This window comes from Enhydra lutris, unplaced genomic scaffold (genome assembly GCF_002288905.1).
Source record: "Enhydra lutris kenyoni isolate GAN:26980312 unplaced genomic scaffold, ASM228890v2 scaffoldscaffold73, whole genome shotgun sequence".
Taxonomy (NCBI): domain Eukaryota; kingdom Metazoa; phylum Chordata; class Mammalia; order Carnivora; family Mustelidae; genus Enhydra; species Enhydra lutris.
Genome location: NW_019154157.1, coordinates 6,760,113 through 6,782,606, shown reverse-complemented (window position 1 = coordinate 6,782,606; position 22,494 = coordinate 6,760,113). Strand labels below are relative to the sequence as shown.

Genomic DNA, 22,494 nt, shown 5'->3' with positions numbered 1-22,494 from the left:
TTCTCAAAGGTCTGCTTGCTCCCACTGGTTCACTCACTGAGCTTTTTCCTTCTTTGCTTCTGCAAACACAGATTCGGGAGGAGGACAAGAGCCCTCCACCGTCTTCGCCCCCTCCCCTTTTCTCTGTCATCCCAGGGGGTTTCATTAAGCAACTGGTCCGGGAGACTGAGAAAGAGTCCAAGGAAGCAAGGCTGAGGAAAGAGGCAGCACTCGCCTCTCCAGAACAAGAGGTAAGTGCCCCCCACCCTGGGGAAGGGGACTGGGTGCCAGGGGATGCCAGTCAACCCCCACCGTCCTGTCCTATGAGCCTCCCAAGTCAGCCACCATCTTGCCTTCACTTCTGTTCTCCCCACTTGGAGGAATGTCCTTTCTTCAGGTGATCTACTGAACTCCTATGCTTCCTTCAAAACCCAGCTCAAATAGTACATCTCTGGAAAGCTCTGCTATTGCCTTCCTTCCTCCAATTCCCACAGCACCCTCTGAGTCTGCCTTAACTGTGGTTGGCATGGTGACATATATGGAGCCCCTCCTGTAGAATTTGGCCTAGAGGGGAGCTCAACGAATGGTTCTTTAAAGACTGAATGAAGGCTATGAGCTGATGTGCAATTGTGGGGATCTTTTTACCCCTACTTTTGCAGAAAGAGGAAGCTTGATGTTAGCTAAGGACGTGGAGTTGGCTTACTTTACATGGAAAAGATCCTGAGTGACTGGTTATGTTCAGTTGTTGGTTATAGGTGTATTGGTTGTTATAATACGGAAACCTCTCCATAGCAGGGGGCAAACAGGCACGACACCAGCTGTGCCACCCAGCGCCCTCCAGCTGCCCCTCCCTTGAGTCCCTCGGAAGGGCCACATGCCAATCATTAGAGGGTTAATGCTTGGCACAAGTAGGGACCTCGTACTCAGCTGCAGCTGGCATCATTTTTGATTGGTCTGTGTTTGCTAAATCCCCTAATTGTTCTGAATAGTGCTGCGGAACGGAAGCTGTCGTAGGACAAGATACAGCCCCTGTACTTTAAGGACTTGCAAGTTCAACCCTGATGGTAGCCAGTGCTGCCTCCCTCCCTTCCCTCCCTAGCCAGGGAACCCCGGGCAGGATGATGAGGCTGGACACCAGGCAGGTGGGCTTGGGTATATTACTGTCGGACAGACAGGGCATCTCCTCCTGTCTCTCCAGCAACCCCTTGGGATGGAGCAAATACTGCAATGATTAGGCTGAGCGTTCTGGTGGCCCTGGGGGCTGGAGTTGGCTTGCGCCCAGTGACCAGCCTGGCTCTGCCTCCCACCCCTGTTCAGCTGTTGTGAGCCTGTCCAGCCCCCCACGTGCCCGCACCTGTCCGATTACAATGGCTTCCCTGCCTCCAAGAGGCTCTCCAGCAGCTGAACGGCAGCAACTGTGGAAATATCCCTGCCAAGGCTTCTGGGGGCAGATTACAGGGAGGATGGGCTCTGTCCCCACCCCTGCCTGAGCCGGGCACACGTGGGGCCAAAGTCAACCTCCAGAGACTGTGGTTAGGTCGTGAGCGTGTGCTGTTTACTACGAGATGGGGTTCACTTTGCCGCTCACGGACTCCCTTGAGCTCCTCTGCACAATGGGGTAGATGGGATTACACCCACTTCTCAGAGGCAGGGACTGAGGTTTAGAGAGGTCAAGCAACTTGCTCAAGGTCATAAGGCCAGACAGAGGCTGAGCCAGGACAGGAGTCTATGTGTTCTCTGCTCGGGCAAGCTGCCTCGGGAAGGGCCAATCTAGGGAGCAAGTTGGCTAGTGTGGCCACAGAGGCCTGGGTAGGCAAGTGTCCCACAAGGCTGCAGGCCGTGCTCACGTCAAGGGGCACAAGTGAAGAAGCAGAACTGAGCACAGGATGGGAACAAACTGTCACCCCAGGGCCGAGCCAGAGACTCAGAGCCAGGACGCAGAATGGACAAGCCTCAGACCACAGCAGGTGTCTGGACTGTGGGCCAAGACGTTCCTGGGGCTGGAGCTCATGTGTCTGCGAGGCTGTGAGCCCTGACTGGCTTTTGCCAATTTAATTTTCTTGTCCTAAGCGGTAGCTAACTGGATTCTCTCCTTACCCTAGCAGACCTGGTGCCCCACCCAGCACAAGGTCCTCATGTAATCCTTGCAAGGAGCCATCAGACTCTGTCCCCAGTTTGCAGGGAGGTGAAAGGAAGCTGAGAGAGCTGACTTGGTTTTCTGAAGGCCAGGCAGTCAGGGAGAGACAGGAAGAGGCTGGAACCACCCTGAGGCAGAAAGAGACCCATAGTGAATGTTGGGAGAGCTGGGTTCTAGGTCCCACCACCCTGTGTGGTCGAGGCCTTGCTTTGCTCATCTGTAAAATGGACGTGTGTGAGTTGCCTCTTGGCCTCAGTGATTCTGGGGGCACCACCTCCCCCGCAGAGCAGACTGGAGGTTTGGGTAACTAACAAAATCCAAAGGAGGAGAGTCCATGGGTGGGATTGAGGGAGGGTAGGGTTGCTTATCTTGTTTGGCCCAAATCCTGCAGGTCAGCAAGGAGCTAAGTGTGGTTGTGGCCTCTCTCTCCTAGACCCCAGAAATTTCCACCAGCCAACCCAAGAGCAGGTCCAACAGTGGCACCAAATCCGGAAACCAGCAAATTAGCCAAGGCAACCAGTCAAGCTCTCCACAGAACTCCAACATTCCGGCCAAGGAGACCGAGGGGGTCAGCCCCACAGACCCCGTGCCAATGACCAGCATCAATGGCGAGAAGCCTCAGGAATCTGGCACTGGGGGGACACCGCCCAAAAAACCCCTGCCCTTCAAGAGAGGTGTGCAGAGGGGTGACGTGCTGCTGATGGTGGCCAAGCTGGACCCGGACTCAGCCAAGCCAGAGCAGCGGACCCAGCCCCCTGATGCTCCCACCTGCAAGACCGCACCCCCGGCCACAGACCCTGGAGGGGAAAAAAAAGGGAGGGACTCCTGGGACTCCTCGTGGTCCCCAGGATGGCACTAAGGACGCAGCCCCAAAGGCTGAGAAGACTCAGACTGAGGGTACTGGGGACCCAGGAAAGGTGCTACCAACTAAACAAAGTGCAGGGAAGAAAGGTGGCGGGGCCCCCCAGACCAAAGGGCTGAAAGGGGGTGAGGTCCAGGGGAGAGAGGGGCCATGCGAAGGGGAGAGGCAGGAGACAGCAGAGAAAGGGGGAGGGGACCCCCCAAACAAGATGGCAAAGGGAAATCTCTCCAAGGAGCAGGGTGAAGGGAAGGGGGCTGGAGCCCAAATCCAGGTGAGAAAGTGGGGAGTTTCCCTGGGCAGAAGGAGCAAGTGGGACGGTTCCCAGAGTAAGAAGGACAAAGAAAGTATGCTCCCAAGAAAGTCAGAGAAGACAGAGGAACCACAGAGCAGGGAGAACAAAGTGAGCCAACGGCAGGGGCAGCCAGGGAAGGTGGGGGAAGCTCCTGGAAAGGTAGAGAAAGTGGGGGAGCCTCAGAGTGTGCCTGGGAAGGCAGCAGAGCCCCAGGCTAAGGTAGTCAAGAAAGGGCAACCTCAGGGTGAGTCTGGAGAGGCAGGTAAAGCTGGGGGGAAGACAGAGAAGGGTCCTACAGCCCCCAAGGAGGTGGGTGCAGGCAGAGAGACCCCAGAGCCTGCTGGGAAGGAGGGCCAGCCGGAAAGCAGAGGGCAGAAAGCTGGGGAGTCCTGTGTGGGAGCAGATGATGGGGCCGAGGCCCTGGAGACGGAGCCGGAAGGACCCAGACTATCTGCTCTGGAGGGCCAGGCAGAAAGGCCTCGGACTCAGAAGGAGAGTAAAGAGGGGCCAGACCGGCCAGAGGGGAGCAAAGACTCGGATCAGGTGAGGGACTGCAGCCCCGGCGAGTGGGGCAGGGCAAGAGAGGCGCCCTCCAGAGAGAGAGGGATGGGAAAGACCTGCTCCTGGGGGTGCATATGGCAGGATAGGAGATGCACAGGGAATTGGAGAGGGACTACCCGCTCAAGAAGAGGGCATAGCACTTCCTCTTCGATACGCTTCGATATGCTGGGGTCTGGAGGCCCCCATTATCCCTGTCCTGGAGGAAGCATGAAGGCGGTCCCAAGGGTGGGAGATGTCCACTCATGGTGTCACATGGTATTTCTCAAACTTGGGGTTGTGCAAATTGTAGAGTGCTCAAAATGCAGATTCCTGGGCCGCGCCTCAGAGCCTCCATTCAAAAGGCCAGGGGTAGGGCCAGCGCATTTCCCTGCAAATAAACAGCCCCCTCCTTGCTCTCCCTTGGGGAAATTCTGATTTCAGTGGTCCCAGATCACACAGTGAGAAACTCCCATGTAAAAGGTTCTCTGCTGACTCGGTGTTGGGGGGTGGGGCGGGCAGTGTCTTCTTGGTCTGATTTATGTGATCTTTGCTCTCAGGCTCCAGAGGACAGATGGTACGAGGCAGAGAAAGTCTGGCTGGTTCAGAAGGATGGATTTACTCTTGGTAATCAGGGGTGTTAGCACCTAAGTAGGGGAGGGTCTAAGTATTTTCTTCTCACATCCCCTTCACTGCTAGTCTAATTTGCTAAATCACAGTTTGCGGGGAGGGTGGGTGCAGGAAGGGAGGGGCAAGGAGCAACCGAGTATAGGATAGGAGTCTGTGGCTTTTGGATTGGGAAGAGTTGAGTGTCATTTGACCCACGCAGCTGATCTTGCCAAAGGCAATTGCCCCTCGGGAATTCATTATTTAATGAAGTCACTAATGCCCTGAGCATTGTTTGTCTCCTCTAGGGTTCCTTGAGGCAATGAGGCATAGTGCAAATGGCCAAAGAGATTTCACCTCAAGAGCCCACTTTTGTCAATTTGTTGTGACCACACTCTACTGAGAAGCAATTATGCGTCCCCGTCAGAACACAGCTGTGCAGAGTGATTGATTAGTGATGTCTGCCATGGACCCTGGAATGGGAAGTGGCAGCCCGTATGGCATTGTCTCCCCTCCCAAGTCTAGATACAAGATGGGTCAGTGCACCTCAGTACTGGGGTTCCTACCCTGAGCCTGGCACTGAGCCAGATGATGAAAGCCCAAGTGACCCAGACTCAGCTTCTGTCCTCAAAAGGTTCAGGGTCATAATTTGATCCTTCTATAAGCTCTGTGGTCTGACCATTCGGCTTAGAGCCTTTCTCTCTCTCTCTCTCTCTGGGCTGTCACCAGCAACTGTGCTGAAGCCAGATGAGGGAACAGCTGACCTGCCGGCAGGAAGGGTACGACTTCTCATCGATGCTGACAAAACCATCACCGAGGTGGATGAGGAGCATGTTCATAGGGTGAGTCCTACATCCCCCTCCCCGCCTGTTCCACACCTTCTTTCCCCAGCCCTGCAAGAGAGGTCCTGTACCTGACTGCACATGCTGGAGGGAGTGGTAAGGAAAACCATCATTGACCTCTGTTGCTCTCCTCCCAGTATATTGTCATGGAGTCGTTGCTCTATCCCAGTGTTCTCTTAGCAAGGACACAAGAACAGACATATGTGTCAGAACTGGGAGTTCTGCTTGATCCAAGAAAGTGCTTGCTTTTCGTTTTATGGACATTGCAAATCGTACTACAATGCATGTTTCCCTTTTCACCCTGGCTGCCAGGGAACTCAGAGCCAAATGTGCAGCTATAGCTTAGGTATCAATGGCCTATTATTTGGGGGTATTAACTTTTCTTTTGGTTGAGAAGCCCAACTACATTTTGTATAATTTTTGTAATACACCATAAATCTTTTTGAGATTTAGAGTCTAATGATGGGGAAAAAGGGTCCTGTCCTAGTCCTCTTCCACCTCTCAAGAAGATGTTTCTTCCAGCAGCTCCTTGAGGGTCTCATTCATTATTCCTCCTTTTCTGCCCTCTGCTGGCCCCAGGACCTCTACTCCTGCTGGTATTTACAGTTTGTAGTGGGCCCGTGTCCGCTGACCTGCAAGGAGCCCAGGCTTAACCCAAACTCCAGAGCACTGGGCCCAGAAAACTCTCTGAAGCTGGAAAGAATAGTAGGAAGGCTTTTGGAATGGCTGCCCCAAGGAGAAACTGCAGTCATCCCTTGCTTCCGGAAGAATTTGGGCATATTTCCAAAGGATCAATGCATGATGGGCTATCAGAGAAATGGGGCTATTTGGCCACTGGCCTTCATCCCCGAGTCTCACAGAGCACCTGCAGGACTCCCTGGCAAGACCCAGAGAGGGGGCAACAGGCACGCACACTTGCTTTCTCTGGAACAACCCCCTTCTTGTGGTGTTTGAGACACGGGAGGCTGTCCGAATCTTGCTGGCTCTCTTTGGAGCCTCTCCCCTCCCTGGGCAGTGATGGCAGGGTTGTCCTTATTTCATTTGTATGGTTCTGTTTCTCTCTCTCCGGAGTCCTCACTTTCTGTCCTGGTCTGAGGGAAACAGCTCTCCAGGGAGAGGGTCACTGGGGCCGTGTGTGCATGCGAGCATGCGTGTGTGCGTGTGTGTGTGCATGCGTGCGTGCGTGTGTGTGTGTGTGTGTGTGTGTAGGGGTGATGGCAGTAGTATGGAGGCCCACAGGACACTTTGCGTGATGCTTCACAGGCTAACCCCCCTGAGCTGGACCAGGCTGAGGACCTGGCCTCCCTGGTCAGTATCAATGAATCGAGTGTCCTGAACACACTTCTCCACCGCTACCGGGCGCAGCTGCCCCACACCTTCAAGGGGCCAGACCTGATCGTCCTCCAGTCCCCAGGGTCCCCAGCGCCCTCTGCAGGCAAGGTAAGCAGGACCATGGGGACACGGGCAAGGCAAGGGTGCCTGACGGGTGGGGTGGTGTCCCCTCTGCATCTCAGGGGAGAGCAGGGGGCAGCTGGAGCCCCCTGCAAACCTGTCTGTGAGTCTCATCCTGCCAGATGGAGGATCTGGGGCATTGTGGGCATCGTGGGCATCAAGGACCACCTGAGTCCCCCTCTGGAGAGGGGAATGATGGATGAATCAGGGTTGGAAAAAAACAGGGGCATTAAAGACTATAATCATGACAGAAATATTGAACGAATATCAGCTCTGGGCCAGATGCTACTTCAAGTACCTTTTCAGAGTATCTCAGCTAATACTCACACATCCCTGAAAAGATAGGACCTTTACCTGCTGCCTGTTGCAGACGAGATCTGTGGGGCCAGCCCTCCAGTTCTGCAAGGGGGAGAGCTGGGTGTGAAACCCAGGCCGCCAGTATTTTTGCGCCTCAAACCCCATACTGCACATTCGAGAATTCCAGACACCCACATAAATCGGGAACCAGAAGCCCCGATTGATTCTGCTTTTCCTTTTTTTTTCCTCCCTGCAAAGTGGAGAAATGGCCGGTTTTTGGCAGACTGTCCCAGAAAATGCAATCTCTCAGCGCCCCCTTGTGGCGATGTCTGCAGCCACACCCTGGCCACCTGAACCACATAGTCTCCTGGTTCCCCAGGCTGTTGGTTGAGACACTGAGGGAGAGTCTCTTCCATGCAGGGCATGGGGGGGACAAAAGCAGGGAGGAAGACAGACAGATTGTCCTTGTGGTGCTTCCGTTCTGGAGGGGGAAGACAGGCCCCCACTGACAAAGACAATGGTGGGTAGAGCAGCTGATTGTTGGAGAGAGAGTGGGGAGGCCTGGACCAGTGGGGACTGATCACAGCAGGTCTTCCACGTGGCTGTAAGGATTCTGGCTTTTTCCCTGAGCATGATGCCAGCTTCTGGGGGAGGGGGTCTTCAGCAGAGGTGGGAGACGGTCTTCTGTGCTGATGGAAATGGGATCTAGTGCAGGCAGGACACCTGCTGGAGGTCTTACTTGGGCACCGTGGTGAGGACTTCGTGATTGGGGAAAGCATGAGCCTCTAGCACAGCTTCTAATGCCCCCTGAGTGCCTTGGAATGATCACGACCTTCTTCGGCCTTGTTGTTCTCTCGTCTGTTAACTGGGGATGAAAAGCTACTTCTTGGGGGGCCAAGGGACAAATCTATCCATAGCCCCCGAATGATGCTAAATTCCATTAAAAAAAAAGGGCTAGTGGTTCTGAATCCCCCTTCAAGACCCCTCTTCTCCAGGACACACCACACCACCCCATCACGTGCTCCCCAGCCCCGCTGTCTGGGGGCCTGTGCACCCTCCCCTCCCTTGCTGTGAGGGCTATGCTTCCGCTCGTGCAGCCTCAGGCCTCCGAGCCTCCCAAGAAGCTGCATGGTTCCTCTTGCTCCTTGGAAGCCTCTGGGAGATTTTGTACAGACCCCTACAGTGAGCCAGATTCTCGCTGACTGTTCTGGACTGAGGCATTCTTTACAGAATCTGGGCTGAGAAGCCGAAAGTGCAGGCTTTGGGAATATGCCTTGTAAGGAGTTAGGTGATGCACCAGGTCCCTGTTACTCTGGGATGGGGATGGGACCCCCTCAAAGGTCCAGATTCCCAAACCCAAACCTGAAACCCCCTTCTACACTTTGGCTGAGTCACATGTGGTTCCTCCAATGGCCACCAGGTGGGAGCAGTGACCTGTGGTGAGCCTGGGCCTGGGGCCACCCCCAAGATGGGCTGGGCGGGCACTGGGGCGATGCTGGCGGGGAGGGCTCTCTCACTGGGGATGGCTGGGAGTTGAGTGTGTGCCTGGGGGCGCAGGGTGTGTGGGTGTGAGCATGGGTGTGAATGTGTGCAGTGTAGATGGGTACAGCTCTGTGTAACTGTGGCCTCTGCCACAGTTGGATGTGTGTGCCCGTGAGCACTCCTATGTGCCAACATGCAAGGCACGTGTGCATATGCACACCTGTTTATGTACAGAGGGGCCTGGATTAGGAGGATCCTCCCCTTCTAGCCCTCCGCCCGCCCCCGAGGGGGCTGACAGGTGGGATAGCCTGTTCCCTGAACTTCAGCGTTTCCAGAGTGGGAGGCAGCGTTGGGATTCAGATCCTAGAAACTTCTGCCTGCGGCATGCCTGAAGGCCCACCTGAAGGCCAGCCTGAAGGCCATGTCCAGCCAGTGTGGGGGCGTGTCCCACCTTTGCCAGCTCTGGGGATCCTGCTGGGCCCTGTTTTTTGTGTCAGGACAGGGACTCATTATTGTGTCTGGGTGTCTTGGGGAGGGGAGGCCAGCCGACGACTGGGGGCGGCCCTCAGCCCAAGGCCAAAGGTCTAGGTGAAGGGAAGAGCCACCATGTGGGGGTTTGAGCCCCTGGCCCTGCTAAGGCAGTGGAGAGGGTAGATGGGGTGTTGCTGGGCCCCGTATTCACCTACTTGTCATGCCAAGCTTTGGATGTCTTCCTCCAGCCGGGCCCACTGCCCTGCCCATTTTGGATGTGTGTGCCCTTTCCACTGACCACTCTGCCTCCTGTCAGCCTCTTGCTTTCCACCCAAAGGCCACACTAAGCAGACTTTGCCAAATGCTCCAGTCTCTGGTTTCCCCTTACTTGCCCCACCCTTACTCCCCAGGGCGTTTGGCATAGCCACGCCCCCCTCCTCCTGCAGACCCTCCCTTCCTGAGCTCCAGGTCTCCCCTGTCCTGGTTTTCTTTCTGTCCTGCCGGCCCTCCTCCTCAGCCTCCTTCACGGCTGGTCTCCCTGACCTCCCCAAGACCCAGTGCCTGTCCCACACCTCTGTCTCCTCCTCTTTATTTATTTATTTTTTTAAAAGATATTATTAATTTATTTGACACAGAGAGAGAGATCACAAGTAGGCAGAGAGGCAGACAGAGAGAGAGGAAGGGAAGCAGGCTCCCCTCTGAGTAGAGAGCCCGATGCAGGGCTCTATCCCAGGACCCTGAGATCATGACCTGAGCCGAAGGCAGAGGTTTAACCCACTGAGCCACCCAGGAGCCCTGTCTCCTCCTCTTTAAACACCCACTTCCTTGGTGATCTCATTCAGGCTCATGGCTTTACAATGTCTCCCATGAGATCTAGTTTAATTCTTTGTTTTCTTTATCATCTGGCTCTTCCCAGCAGAAAGCAAGCTCCATGGGGCAGGGCTGTTTTGTTTTAAGTCAGATTCATTAACGTATAATTTACATACGGTTTGGTTCAGCCTTTCCAGCCTACAGACCTGTAAGTTTCATCCACACACGGGTAGTTGGGTAACCAACTGCACCATCAATTACAGGGCCGTTCCTAGTCCTCTGGTCCCCGTATAGTCACCCTCCATTCCCACGTCCTACCCTTGGAAGCCACTGATCTGGGTTTTTTTTTTTCTGTCCCTAGAGTTGGGCCTTTTCTGAAAAGTCATGTCATTGGAATGGTGCAGCCAGTCACCTTTGAATTGGCTTCTTCTACGTCCCACGATGCATTTCATGTTCACCCATGTCACTGCAGCCACTGGCCCGTGGTTCTTGTATGGCGTGTGTGCCCTGGCCTATCCACTCACTGGGTGACCAGCTGTCCTGATTTCCCCAGGATGGAGGGGTTTTCTGGAACAGGGGACTTTCAGTGCTCAAACGGCGATGGCTGCTTACGTTCTTTCCCTCGTTAAATGGCAATTTTTGCCAATGGTTGTTCCTAATTTCCAGTGATTTTGAATATATGTCCAATAAAACCGGTGCCATTGAAGGTTTTTGGTGAACACACACAGTTATTTCTCTAGGGTAAATACTTAAGAACGGGATTGCCGGGTTGGATGCTGAGCGTACATCTCACTCTTTTTCAGAGTGACCGTGTCATTTTAGCCTTCTTACTAGCATTGTATGAGAAGTCCAGTCGCTTTGTATCTTCACCAGAACTTGGTAGTGGGTGTTAAAAATTAGTTTTTTAATTTTTTAGGCATTCTAATAGGTATATAATGGTATCTTTTCATGGTTGGTTGGGCTTTCCTTTCCACGATTTGTATAGTGCTGTGCCCCCCAGTGCCTGGAACAGTGTCTCACATGTAGTAGACATTCAGTAATTTTTTTTAATTGAATGAAGAGTAAATGAATGGCTGAGTGGATGGCTGAATGGAGTGAAGGATCTAAGGTATTACCTAAAACTGTTATGGCAAATACATGGTATACATAGCACTAGCTACCCCATGCCTCGTTCTGTTTCCATGGCAGACATTACTAATCAATCTTGCCATTTTATCAAGCTGCCTCATTCCAGGCAAGTACTATCCAATAATGAGTTAACACAAGCCTCCGGGGAGCAAGAGAGGAGATCCAGACTTGGAGTGGGCTCAAAGGCTGCTGAAGGACTCACAGTGGGTCAGGGCAAGACTAGACCCCAAGGCTGGGCTTTTGCTGGTTACCTTCAAGACTCCTCTGAAAAGGCTGGGGTAGGATGACAGGACATGAATCTGGGCTCAAGGCTGGGGTGGGGCACCCTCTTGGAATGCTCCCTCGGCACTGGCGGGGTGGGAAGACTGAAGCCTAGGATATCTTCCTGCAGGTGCCCAAGGGCCGCAGGGAAGGCCTGCCAGCCCATCTGGGCTCCTTGGTGCAGCGGGCATACTGGGCGCTACTGAGCCAGCGGAGAGACCAGAGCATCGTGGCCCTGGGCCGCAGTGGTGCTGGGAAGACCACCTGCTGTGAGCAGCTCCTGGAGCACCTGGTGGCAATGGCAGGTGGTGTGGATGGCAGGGTCTCAGGTATAGTGGTCTCCAGGGAACAGGTGTTGGGGGTGGGTTGTGGGGGAGGGTGGGGAGAATTGGAGTGGGCACTGGGTTTCTCCTCCTTATGTCCATTCAGCTAGCATTCACTGAGCATTGATGGGCAGACCCTGTCCTTGCTTCTGGGCAGGGCCACCTGTGGTTCATTGGACAACCTTCCTCAAGACATTCACAGCTATGTGCAGAACAATCATCATATACTGACATTGTTAGAACTAAATGCTTGCCTGCTGTGTGCTGGGAAATCATCCTAATAAATACATAAACCTATGATTGTATGATGTAAATGATGTGCCCCTTAGAAAAGGTGTCCTTGTGCAGTGCACAACCTGCTCAACTGTACAGAGAACACAGTAAGTAAAGACAGAAGGGCAGGGCCTATGCTCATGAGGATTTGACAACCAGAAGGGAAACCGAACTTCATATATATTCCAAACTTGAATGTTCTGCACACAGTGCTAGCAGAGATTGTTAGGAGAGAGGTGGGGGGGGGAGAAGAGAGGGGAGAAGGGATTTCCTTGGAGTGGGGAGTGGAGCTTTCCTTGAGGTAATGATGTGTCAGCTAGGCTTTAAGGAGAGATGTGGGTACAATGATTATCCCCATCTTCAGATGGGGTATCAGAGGCATAGAGAGGTTGACTTGCCCCAAGTTAGATAACTAGCAAAGGCAGAGCCCATATTCAAATCCCCTTACTACTGTGTGTGTGCTGCTGTCTCGCTGCAGTTGTTCCAAGCCTTTATCGATCACCTGCTCTTCACCTGACTCATGTTAGGGGCTGGGGATAAAATGGGGAGAGGCACTAGTCTTGGCTTTCTCAAAATGTAGTTCTGCTGTGAGTGCATGTGTTGGGGGGTGGGAGTCAGGATTGGCTGTACCCAGGTGCCTGGCACAGTGTCTAGCATATAGTAGGTACCCAATAAATAGTTGTGGAGAGACTGGAGGGCTTTTCAAGGCTGCTGCTACCCTGTGAGCTCCCTCAGAGCAGGTCTGAGAATGTTCATGCTCTGCCCTTCTGCGTCAGGCCCAGGCAGCCCCTGTCATCGGGCTGTATCTATCCTGGCCCTGCGTGTCTCCCCTCCTTGACTTGGTCTTGCTCCTCCTGCACCCTGCTTGCAGTACACAGCCTGGGCAGCAGTGAAATGTGTGTGGTTTAGTGCTGAGCTGGAGAGGTGGTGGGGAGCCTGCTGGGGCTTGGGGCCAGATGGGCTTGGACCAGTGCAGCTGCCAGCAGGGAAGGTAGTCCTGTGAGAGGTGGGGTGGCAGCTCCTGGGCCATAGGTGATGCCTTGCCCCATGCCTCCAACAGTGGAGAAGATCCGAGCTACCTTCACAGTTCTCCGGGCTTTTGGCTCTGTGTCAACTGGCCACAGCTACAATGCCACCCGGGTCGCCATGGTGATGTCGCTGGACTTCAATGCCACGGGGCGAGTTGCAGCCGCTCAGCTCCAGGTGGGTGCTCTGGGCAGACGGGGGTGGAGGGCCCTGGGTGCTGCAGTGTCCCAGTTCCACCCAGCAGAGGTCACGCCTCCACCTGGGACCCTGGCATGTATCCTAATGGTTGTGGATCCCCAAGCCGTGGCCCCATCCTCCCTCAGCACCCCGGAGCATTGCTAGCCCGTCTGCACCTCCGAATGTCGCAGGGATGAAATATTCATGGGTAAATATGTAACCCAGCCTCTCATTAGCTGGCTCTTAAAAGCATAAGCTGAAATTAAACAGACGCTCGCCAGCCTTCTGTGGCCTTGCTGTGTGTATCCAACACATGGTCTGTTTGCTCCTATCTCCACGATCACCCGTGCTGCTCCCCTTCCCACCTCAAACATGCTGCTTGAGGAGAAAATAGGATTAGGTTATTACAAGGATGGTTTGTATGCTGAGCTGGGATAATGTCCAGACTCAAAGAAAACTCACCGATGCCAAATAAGTCCTTTTCCTGTCCCAGCCCTGCAGTTCCCCTGTTAATCACCACTTGGGTCAGGTTGGTAAGCTTCTGTTAAATACAAATATGTTGGAGAGTGGCTCCATTTAATTGTTATTACCTTTGGATGCTTTCATCGGAATGAGTCTACAGCAGTAGTCAAGTCCCCGAACGGGCTCTGAATCAGTGGGAAAAAGGAGGGCGCAGGTTCCACACGGAGGTGTCCGACAGAGTGCGGCCTTGAGCTGTTGCCCCCAAGAGTGCATCAGGGCAGAGGGGCGCGCCCCAACGGGGCCGCCATCTGGTGTACCCTGTGGGCCAGTCACGTCGTGTCCATTCCTATTGCAGACAATGCTCTTGGAGAAGAGCTGTGTGGCCCGGCAGCCAGAAGGGGAAAGCAATTTCGAGGTTTTCTCCCAGATGCTGGCAGGGTTGGACCTGGATCTCAGGTGAGTGATGGCATCTTTGAACTTTGCAGGCGGCCAGGACTCATTCAGGTCGGTTGTTCAGATATGACCCCGGAGCACGTTAGCTTCTTGTCCCCTGGGTGTATGTGGTTTATGTTCTTCATGTCAGGGCTTCCTGGCACTTAGGAAGGGCCACAGAAGGGCAGGGAGTGCAGAATATTCCAGAAATGGGACTAGGACCTGGCGCAGGCGCTGGGGCCATCCGGACCATGGCAGGGAGCCCTCTACCATGAGGACTATGCGCTCTGCCAGGCCCCTGGTGTGGGCAGCCCCTCCCTGACTTCCAGTCCCTCCTCTGCTTCCAGGACGGAGCTGTACCTGCACCAGATGGCAGAGAGTCACTCCTTCGGCATGGGCATATGGCCCAAGGTAAGGAGGAGGTCCTTCTGAGGGTTGTGAGGATGTGCGTGTTCCTGTGGCCAGGATGGGAGCGTGACGGAGGGGTTCCCTGCATGACGCTTCTTCTTTGCCCGTGGGGGACACGGTTGGCAAGGACCGGTTGTGTGGGGGACGCAAGGGCTACATTTGTGGGGCCTGGGCTTGTAGGGTAACTGGAACTTGTACACGTAAGGGGAGCCAGAAGGTGGCATATGGAGAGGTAAGCGTGCAGGCTCCGGGCTCAAACCCTGCCTCTGACCCATATTAGCTACATGACCTCAGACCCAACCTCTCTGAACACCTGTCTCCTTTTTGGGCAAATAATGTGAACAGTAGTATCTGCCTCATCGGGTCGGGGTAAGGGTAAAAGAAATGATGTACACAAAATGTGGAGCACAGGGCTTGGCCTAGATCCATCAATCTGGTACAATTAATATATATTACTGGTGATTCACATGGGTAGGTGCAGTCCGGGACGGCTTCCTGGAAGACACGCTCTGTGAGTAGGACCTGGAGAGATGGTAGTCTCTTGTTTAAAAATAAAAGCAAGGTGTTGACTTGTTTGCTTATTCTTTTATCCATTTGTTTATATCTTACCAATTGTTTTCTGAGTCGCCCCCACCCTGCCACACCTACCACCAGCTCCTGTGCCAGGCCTGTGCTAAGTGTTGGGATTATGGTTTCCATTCATGAATTTTTACTCAATTGGGAGAGAGGGATGCGGGTATTAGTGCAGTCGTGTGAGATACGAATATGCCAGACTTGCCCAAGATGCTGTGGGCACCAGAGGATAGTTGAAAGAGCTACTTGGTCTCAGTCAGAGAAGGCTTCTTAGCTACAGGGACATTGAATAGGGTTTTGAGGATTGAATAGGAGTTCACCACAGATGTGAAACTCTATGAATTGTGGACTAACCAACAGTGATAGAAAATAGGGCAGTGGTTGCCTGTGCACTGCGTGGGGCAGGAGGAGGGGAGAAAGGGTGATAAACAGGAACTTTTGGGAGGTGATGGATTGATGGATATGTTCATTGTCTTTATTAAGGTGATAGTTTCATGAGGATATGTATCAAAGTTTGTCAGATTATACCTTCTAAGGATGAGTCGTTTAGCTTTTGTCAATTACACGTTAATGAAGCTATCTACACATAAACACAGACACACACACACACGCACACACACACGCACACGCACACACGCACACACGCACACACACTGTTGGGTACTCTCCAGAGTTACTGATTCAGCAGGTCTGGGGCAGGGCCTTGGAATCTGCATTCTTCCCAGGTTCCCGGGTGATGCTGCTGGTGCTGGTCCAGGAACCCCCCCACCCCCACCCCAAGGACCACTGACATGGAGCTGATTTCTGCAGTAGGAGTAAGAGGATGTAGCTGTTCCATCTTTAAATTCTGGGGGCTAACCCACTCTTCCCCAACACCCCATTTTCCTGGCAGGCATCCACAGTATGGTTTTCTTCCAGACCCTGTCTCCCCATGATTGGGGAACTGTTAGGACTCCAGACCTTGACCGTGACTGCTCCGGATGAGAGGCTATCCCGGCACCGGGCTTTCCCATTTGTGTTCATGAACTTTGGCCAAATGTATCCATTTGAGTGTGCAAGAGGATTGTTTTTGAGGAGAAGAGCTCCAGCTTCTGGTCCTTGTGTGCTCTCCTCAGCCTGACTTTTTGTTAACAGTCTGCACACACAGGAATGGGTCACAGCGGGAATCTGTGTCAGGCAGGCTTTTGAAGTAGATTTCTTTTTTTGTGTGTTTCTGGGGGGTGTTTTCTTTAGACCAGTTGATTTACGGAAACTGGTATTGTGTTCCTTTGTTCTCTCTGCTACCTGGCAGGTATCCAGGGAAACTTTCCTCAGTGTTCTAAGAACAAAAATAAAATCTGAAAGCTCACTGTTCTTTGATCCCAGTCTGGGCTAGTTTTCTGGGGCTGGGTGGTCCCAGTACTATCTCAGTAAGGGCATGTGGTGGTCAGGAAATACCCCCAAGAATGGGAGTTGCTAAGTACGAGCTCTCCAAGTTGCCAGGTTAAGCACACAAATATACAGGATGCCCAGAACTTCATCTTGTAACTGACCAAATGTACAGCACGAGGACTATAGTTCATAACTGTGATTATTGCGTACGTCTAATTTCCTAGGAGAGTGGATCTTAATTGTTCTCGCCACACACAAAAATGGTAACTATGTGAAGTGATGGATGTCTTCACTAACTTCATTGTGGCAGTCATTTCAGAATGTGTACCTATACTAAATCATCTCATTGTACACCTAAAAATACACAATTTGTACCTGTCCATAATAACTCAGTAAAACTAAAAAAAAAAAAAAATCCTACAGGATGATCAGTTAAATTTGAATTTCAGACACACATAGAATAATTTTTTTTTAGTATAATTATGCCCCAAATATTGCATGGGCAGGCCTGGAGGCTGCCTGAAGGAGGTAAGCTGGAGATTGAAGTTGGACGGGGTAATGAGGCCAGCATTCCTGCTCTATCAGATACCCATCATTTATCAGAGATTCAAATTGAACTATATGTGCTGCGTTTCTTTTTTTTTTTTTTTAAAGATTTTTTTATTTATTCATTCGACAGAATGCGATCACAAGTAGGCAGAGAGGCAGACAGAGAGAGAGAGAGGAGGAAGCAGGCTCCCCACCAAGGAGAGAGCCCGATGCGGGGCTCGATCCCAGGACCCTGGGATCATGACCTGAGCCGAAGGCAGAGGCTTTAACCCTCTGAGCCACCCAGGCGCCCCAATATATGTGCTGCATTTCTACTGGCAAATCTATAGCTCACTTCATCCCTGGCCGAGTCTCCCCCTCCTCCTAGCTGGTCCCATGGACTCAGATCAGTTCTGCTCTGACATAATCTGTCTTAAGGTCCTCCTTGCTCCCAAATTAAATGAGAGGAGGTCCATCAAATACTTGGACACTCAAATTGTATTATCATATTATGATTTGGATTATTATTCGCTATTACCTTGTATGGCAACCTGGGACCAGTTGGGTGGGGCAAGGCTTCAGGGACCCATGAGGCCCCTAGTCCAGGCCCCTTGGCAGTCCACACCTTGTTTTTGTCTCATTGACCTTATCTTTATCCTCTAGTTTATATCTTTAATGTAACATTTATTTTGGGGGCACCCGTCTGGCTCTGTTGGTGGGGTTTTGACTCTCGATCTCGGGGTCGTGAGTTTGAGCCCCTGTTGTGTGTAGAGATTACTTTAAAAAAACATATATATAGTGTATATACACAATATATATACAGCAATATACTCTCTATATAAAATATATACAATATATATATAATAGTGAGATGATAAATATCTTTGTGCATCCATCCTGGGCCTCTGTGCCAGTATTACTATCCCCTGCTTCCCAGGCCCCTGTCCAGGGAGAGACACACACACACACACACACACACACTGCTCGTGTGTGTGTGTGTGTGTGTGTGTGTGTGTGTGTGATTCCATTGATGACAATCTCTCATCATGTTTCACGCTGTCTGTTTGCTTATTGTCTGTCTCTCCACCATCCTAAGGTCCAAGAAGATGGAGGTCTTCTGTGTTCGCTTCACTGCTTATGTATTTTACAAGGCCTGACACTGAGCTGGGCACACAGCAATAAATGTTTGTTGAGTGAATAAATGAACGAGCAGTCCCCCTCACAACTTGGCTAAAATCGCGTCTTTTCAATTGTTTAAATTTTGCGGCCGTGGTAGGCAGAACTATATTAATTGCAATTTAATTTATCCCGCTGCATCTTCAAAGACATTTTCTGGGGATTTGGGGATCTTGTGTCTCTCTTTGGATCCAATGCCTGTGTCCTGGGAGCTGGTTGGGTTGGGGAGGGGCGGTTTGCTGGGAATCGCAGAGGAGCCCGGAGAAGTGAATTTGAGAGTTTGGGGCTCTTCTTCTTCAGCTGGCCTGGCCTCTGGGGTCCTTAAACATGGGATTAGGAGCACCGTGGGGCTGGTGCAATGGGTGGGTAAAGTCTACCTCGGTGTCCACGGCTCTGATTCAGGGGCGCTAACCAGCAGCAGCTCATTGACATTGACATTGACTCATCAATGGGTATTTATTGATCTCATGGTTTCCCAGGCGCTGACAGAGAGCTAACTCAGCTGGGTCTCGGTCGTGAAGGACTCAATGGCCATAGTAGCAGATCATTCGAAGCCAGAATGACAGGTGCTTGAATTAGAGGTGTGTCGGCTGAGGTCAGGCTGGGAGGGGTAGAGGCATATCCAGGAGGGCTGCCTGGAGGAGGTGAGCATGAGCTGGTCTGGTGTGCACTGAGTGAGGTCAACCAGGGGCAGTGAGGCCACCATTCCTGGTCCTTGGAGCACCTGATACAAAGGGGAAAGTGGAGTGTGGTTGCAGAACCCAGAATGAGGCGCGGGGGACTGTCAGCTGGAGGGGGGCCTAGGCCGGAAGCACTGAGCCCTGTGGGCTGGTTCCTGCCCCAGGTTCCACCTCCACTCAGACTGTCACTCCCAGCTCCTGGTTCCTGCCCTGTGCCCTTGCTTCCTGCCACTTTCAGCTTTTAAATGGAACTCATCTGAGATCTGTCAGGGCACTGGGACATATTTGAAATCACAAAGCTTTCATATTATTTTCTTCTTCTCTATAATTTATTTTTCTGCAACCTAGCCTGATTTTTTTTAAGTGCCCAGCAGCAGTGATAATAATAATCATCTTTGCCTCCCAGCAGTGTGCTTTTGGCTGTTACCTTCCAGGCTTTGGCCCAAGGCACATTTATTTTTTATGACTCAGTTGTCAACTGTGGAGGAATGGTCTCCAAATGGGAAGATGGGAGATCGTGTCCTCTTGCCAGGGGCTCTGCCCAGAGCCCTCCCTTCTTGAATCCTCCTAATGGTCTTTTGAGCAAAGGGATTATTATCACATCTGTCTTTCAGGAGCAGTAACCAGGCTCAGAGAGGTGAAGTTACTTGCCTAAGAGCACACAGCTTGGATGTGGCAAAGGCAGGGCTGGACCTGACCCCGAATCTGGCACTATTGCCTGGCCACCTCTGTCACCTTGATTCTGTGTCATGGCTGAAGGCCACATGCTCTGGGGTCCGACCCACCATGCCCTCTTGGGTCATTTATCTTCAGTGTTTGCACCTGGGGAATGGGTAGAGCCATACCCAGCTCCTCCATCTGCTGCTAGCAGTGGGGACAGTAGAGTTTCTGGCAAGTAGTGAATTTTCTCCTGCCCAGTCGGGTGGCTCCAAGGGCCTCTCTGAGCCTCAGTTTCCTCCTTTGTCGGTCGGAGAGACCCACACCTACCTTATAGAGTAGAAGTGCCCAGTGTAGCAGGTGCTCAAGCCATGTTTCCTCTTCTCCCTCCTTAAATGGCTCCCAGTGCCCAGAGAGGGTGTGAATGGATCAGATTGAGCATGCGGCATAACGGCTCAGCTCTGGGGAGATCCAGGCTCCAGGCCATCACCCGTCCTGTCCACCCCACATTCTCCATGAGGTTCACCCACCTCTATGGGCACGGATGTTTCTTTTGCAAGAGAATCAAGTGCATGTTCAGCGTTTTCCTTCTAAGGGCTGGCTTCAGGGAGGACGGTGCTCCCGTACCAGCTTCCCCTCGGCGGCTGGGGAGGCCTCCAGTAGCCCTGGGCTCCATCAGAGAGTAGCTCCCAGATGCACCCCGAGGCTCCCCACTGCCCTTCATGCAGCGAGACAGGCCAGCACGATCTAAGCACCACACTCCCCCAGCCCCTCATCCTTCTGCTTGGAGACACTTCCTTTCCCCGCGGCCCCCTCCCACCCGCCCACCAGCACATTCTGTCTGCTTCATGCACTACTACTTCCAGGAACCCTCTGACCCTCCCCAGAGGCTCCCAGCCCCCTCCCGCCACCCCTGCCCTCACTCCGGCTCTTCAGTTTGCACATCTGTCCCCCTCGAAGGGGAGCCTCTTGAGGGCAGGGCCATGCCCGGTTCACCTTCCATGGAGTGCTGGACTTGCCCTTGAGCAGCAGTTGGGGAGGGTGTCTGGGAAAGCAGGACAGCTTGGGTAAAGGTACAGTGGGAAATACTCCACGGTGCACGGGGACCAGCATTTATTAGGCACCACTCTGTGCCAGACACTATGCTGTATGCTTTTACACATGACTCATTTATTCCTCACAGTGGCTCTGGGAGGAGGGTGGGCTACGATTTCCATTCTACAGGGGTGGAAACTGAGCCCCAGGACGAGGGCAGGAGATCTGGACCAAGTCACCGTGTTGGGGAGGAGAGAGTCTGGGGGATATCTGTCTCTGTCTGCCTCCAAATCCAAAGCTGGCCTCTCTCTGCATTGTAGGAATCTCTTGGGTGCTCTAAGCATAGCCCAGTCTAATGTAGAGAGAGCATTCTGGATTTTTTTTTTTTTTCCTCATTAAATTACCTGCAGTCTTTGGTTGACCTTGAGTCTTTGATTGCCTCAAATAAACTCTGGGCACGGTGTGAGTTGGCTTTTCTCTTTTTTCATTATTTTATTTCACTTTTATTTATTTATCTGTTTGAGAGAGAGTGAGCACAAGCAGGGGGAGTGGCAGGCAGAGGGAGAGGGAGAAGCAAATTCCCCGCTGAGCAGGGAGCCCAACTCGGGGCTCGATCCCAGGACCCTAGGATCATGACCTGAGCAGAAGGCTACACGCTAAACAGACTGAGCCACCCAGGTGCCCCTAATTTTTTTTTTTTAATTGAGGTGAGACATAAAGCGTATACAACACACTAATTTTTAGTTTCCAACTCAGTGATGATTATATTCTTATCCACACCTGCAGCCACACCCCAGATCAACACCTAGAACATGCCTCATTCTGACAAAGACTCCCTCGAGTTTCTTTGCCCGCAGGTGTGTCCCTCTCATTCTAGAGTCATCAACCTGACTTGTCTTACCGAAGGCTAGTTTGGCCCATGCTTGAACATTGCAGAGATGGGAGTCCCAGGGTGCAGAGCCTTTGGTATCTGGCTTCTCTGGCTCAACCCGGGTCCGTGGGATTCGGGATTGCGGTCACACCCACCAGCAGCTCGTTCTTGTTTGCTGCCAAGTGATTCTCCAACACTGTGCCCCAGCCACACGGCCCTTTGTTTACTCCTTCTCCTGTGAACAGACGCCTGGGCTGTGGCTTGACTTATTGCACTAGCTTCACTGATCTCTCTGTGCATGACTGGGATGCAAGGATGAAAGGAGGGGCTTACATCCCAGAATTAGGCAGCGTGTTTGGTTCCCTGGAAATTCAAGGCACTGGAAACATCTTCCTGATCCTAATTGTTTGGATCAGAAACAGATACATTTGTCTCTCTGTATTTTCTATTGCAACAGAGCCGTGGGGAGGGGGTGGGGGGGTGGGAGGGGAGGGAGAGGAAAAGAAACAGATTAAGCTTTAGGGAAAGTTTCTCCTTCTCTTCACATGAGCTAAGTGGCGGATGATGGAGTCCGCCTGTAATTTAAAGTCAAATGCTCAGAGCTGACAGTGGGAGCCATAATAAATGTGTTGCCACTGTCCTTTTGGTGTCCTTTCGCTGCTGCTTTGAAATCTCATAAATAACCGAGAACATGTTGGTAAGATGCCTTCCTTCCCTCCGTTTGCTGCAGCGGAGCAGCTGTGGTTGCTAGGTTGAGCTCCTGGTTGCTAGGGATTTTGTGGTCCTGTGGTGGCCCAGAAATATGATGGATCAGTGGAACATCCTTTTGCTATTAATTGAAATATTTTCACAGCAAATCTCTCAATGTCACTGCATGCTTTGACGCTGTCCCAATTGGTTGCGGATCTTTGCAAGACTTCTTTCCTAGATAGAAGTGGCTTGAGTGGAGGGGACAAGCGGCCTGGACTGAGAATCAGACAAGCCTGATTCTAGCTCTGCATCTTCTGATATTCATTTGCTGTGTGACCTTGGGCCGGTGTTCTCCCCTCTCTGGGCATTGGGTTACACAAACTTCAAGGACCTGCCAGCTTTAACAGCCTACCGTTCCTCTCCTCGCCCACACTCTGTAAGAGGGCCAAGTGCAAAGCAGTTCCTCATTATCTGCGGGTGGATTAGTGACAAAAGAATTCTTGTCCCCAGCTCACTTCCTCACAGCCCAGCAGGTTTCTGGGCTGAGTCTCCTTGGCCAGATGGTGTGTGCAGGAGTTTCAGACTAATTTTAATATTCAATCAAACATAATTGGGATCATAAATCTGAAAAAGAAAAAAACAACACCCTACAACCC

The 22,494-nt window shown here is 52.2% G+C and overlaps 1 protein-coding gene across 1 annotated transcript in view; it reads left to right on the top strand.

The window, feature by feature from the left end:
* LOC111160061 (myosin XVIIIB) overlaps window positions 1-22,494 on the top strand; it is a 232,652-nt gene that overhangs the window by 1,691 nt on the left and 208,467 nt on the right. The window contains 10 exon segments of the mRNA XM_022522870.1: window positions 72-230; window positions 2,550-2,936; window positions 2,938-3,813; window positions 4,368-4,434; window positions 5,143-5,255; window positions 6,519-6,695; window positions 11,287-11,485; window positions 12,813-12,955; window positions 13,773-13,873; window positions 14,197-14,260. Of these exon segments, the coding sequence (XP_022378578.1) occupies window positions 72-230; window positions 2,550-2,936; window positions 2,938-3,813; window positions 4,368-4,434; window positions 5,143-5,255; window positions 6,519-6,695; window positions 11,287-11,485; window positions 12,813-12,955; window positions 13,773-13,873; window positions 14,197-14,260 (2,286 nt within the window).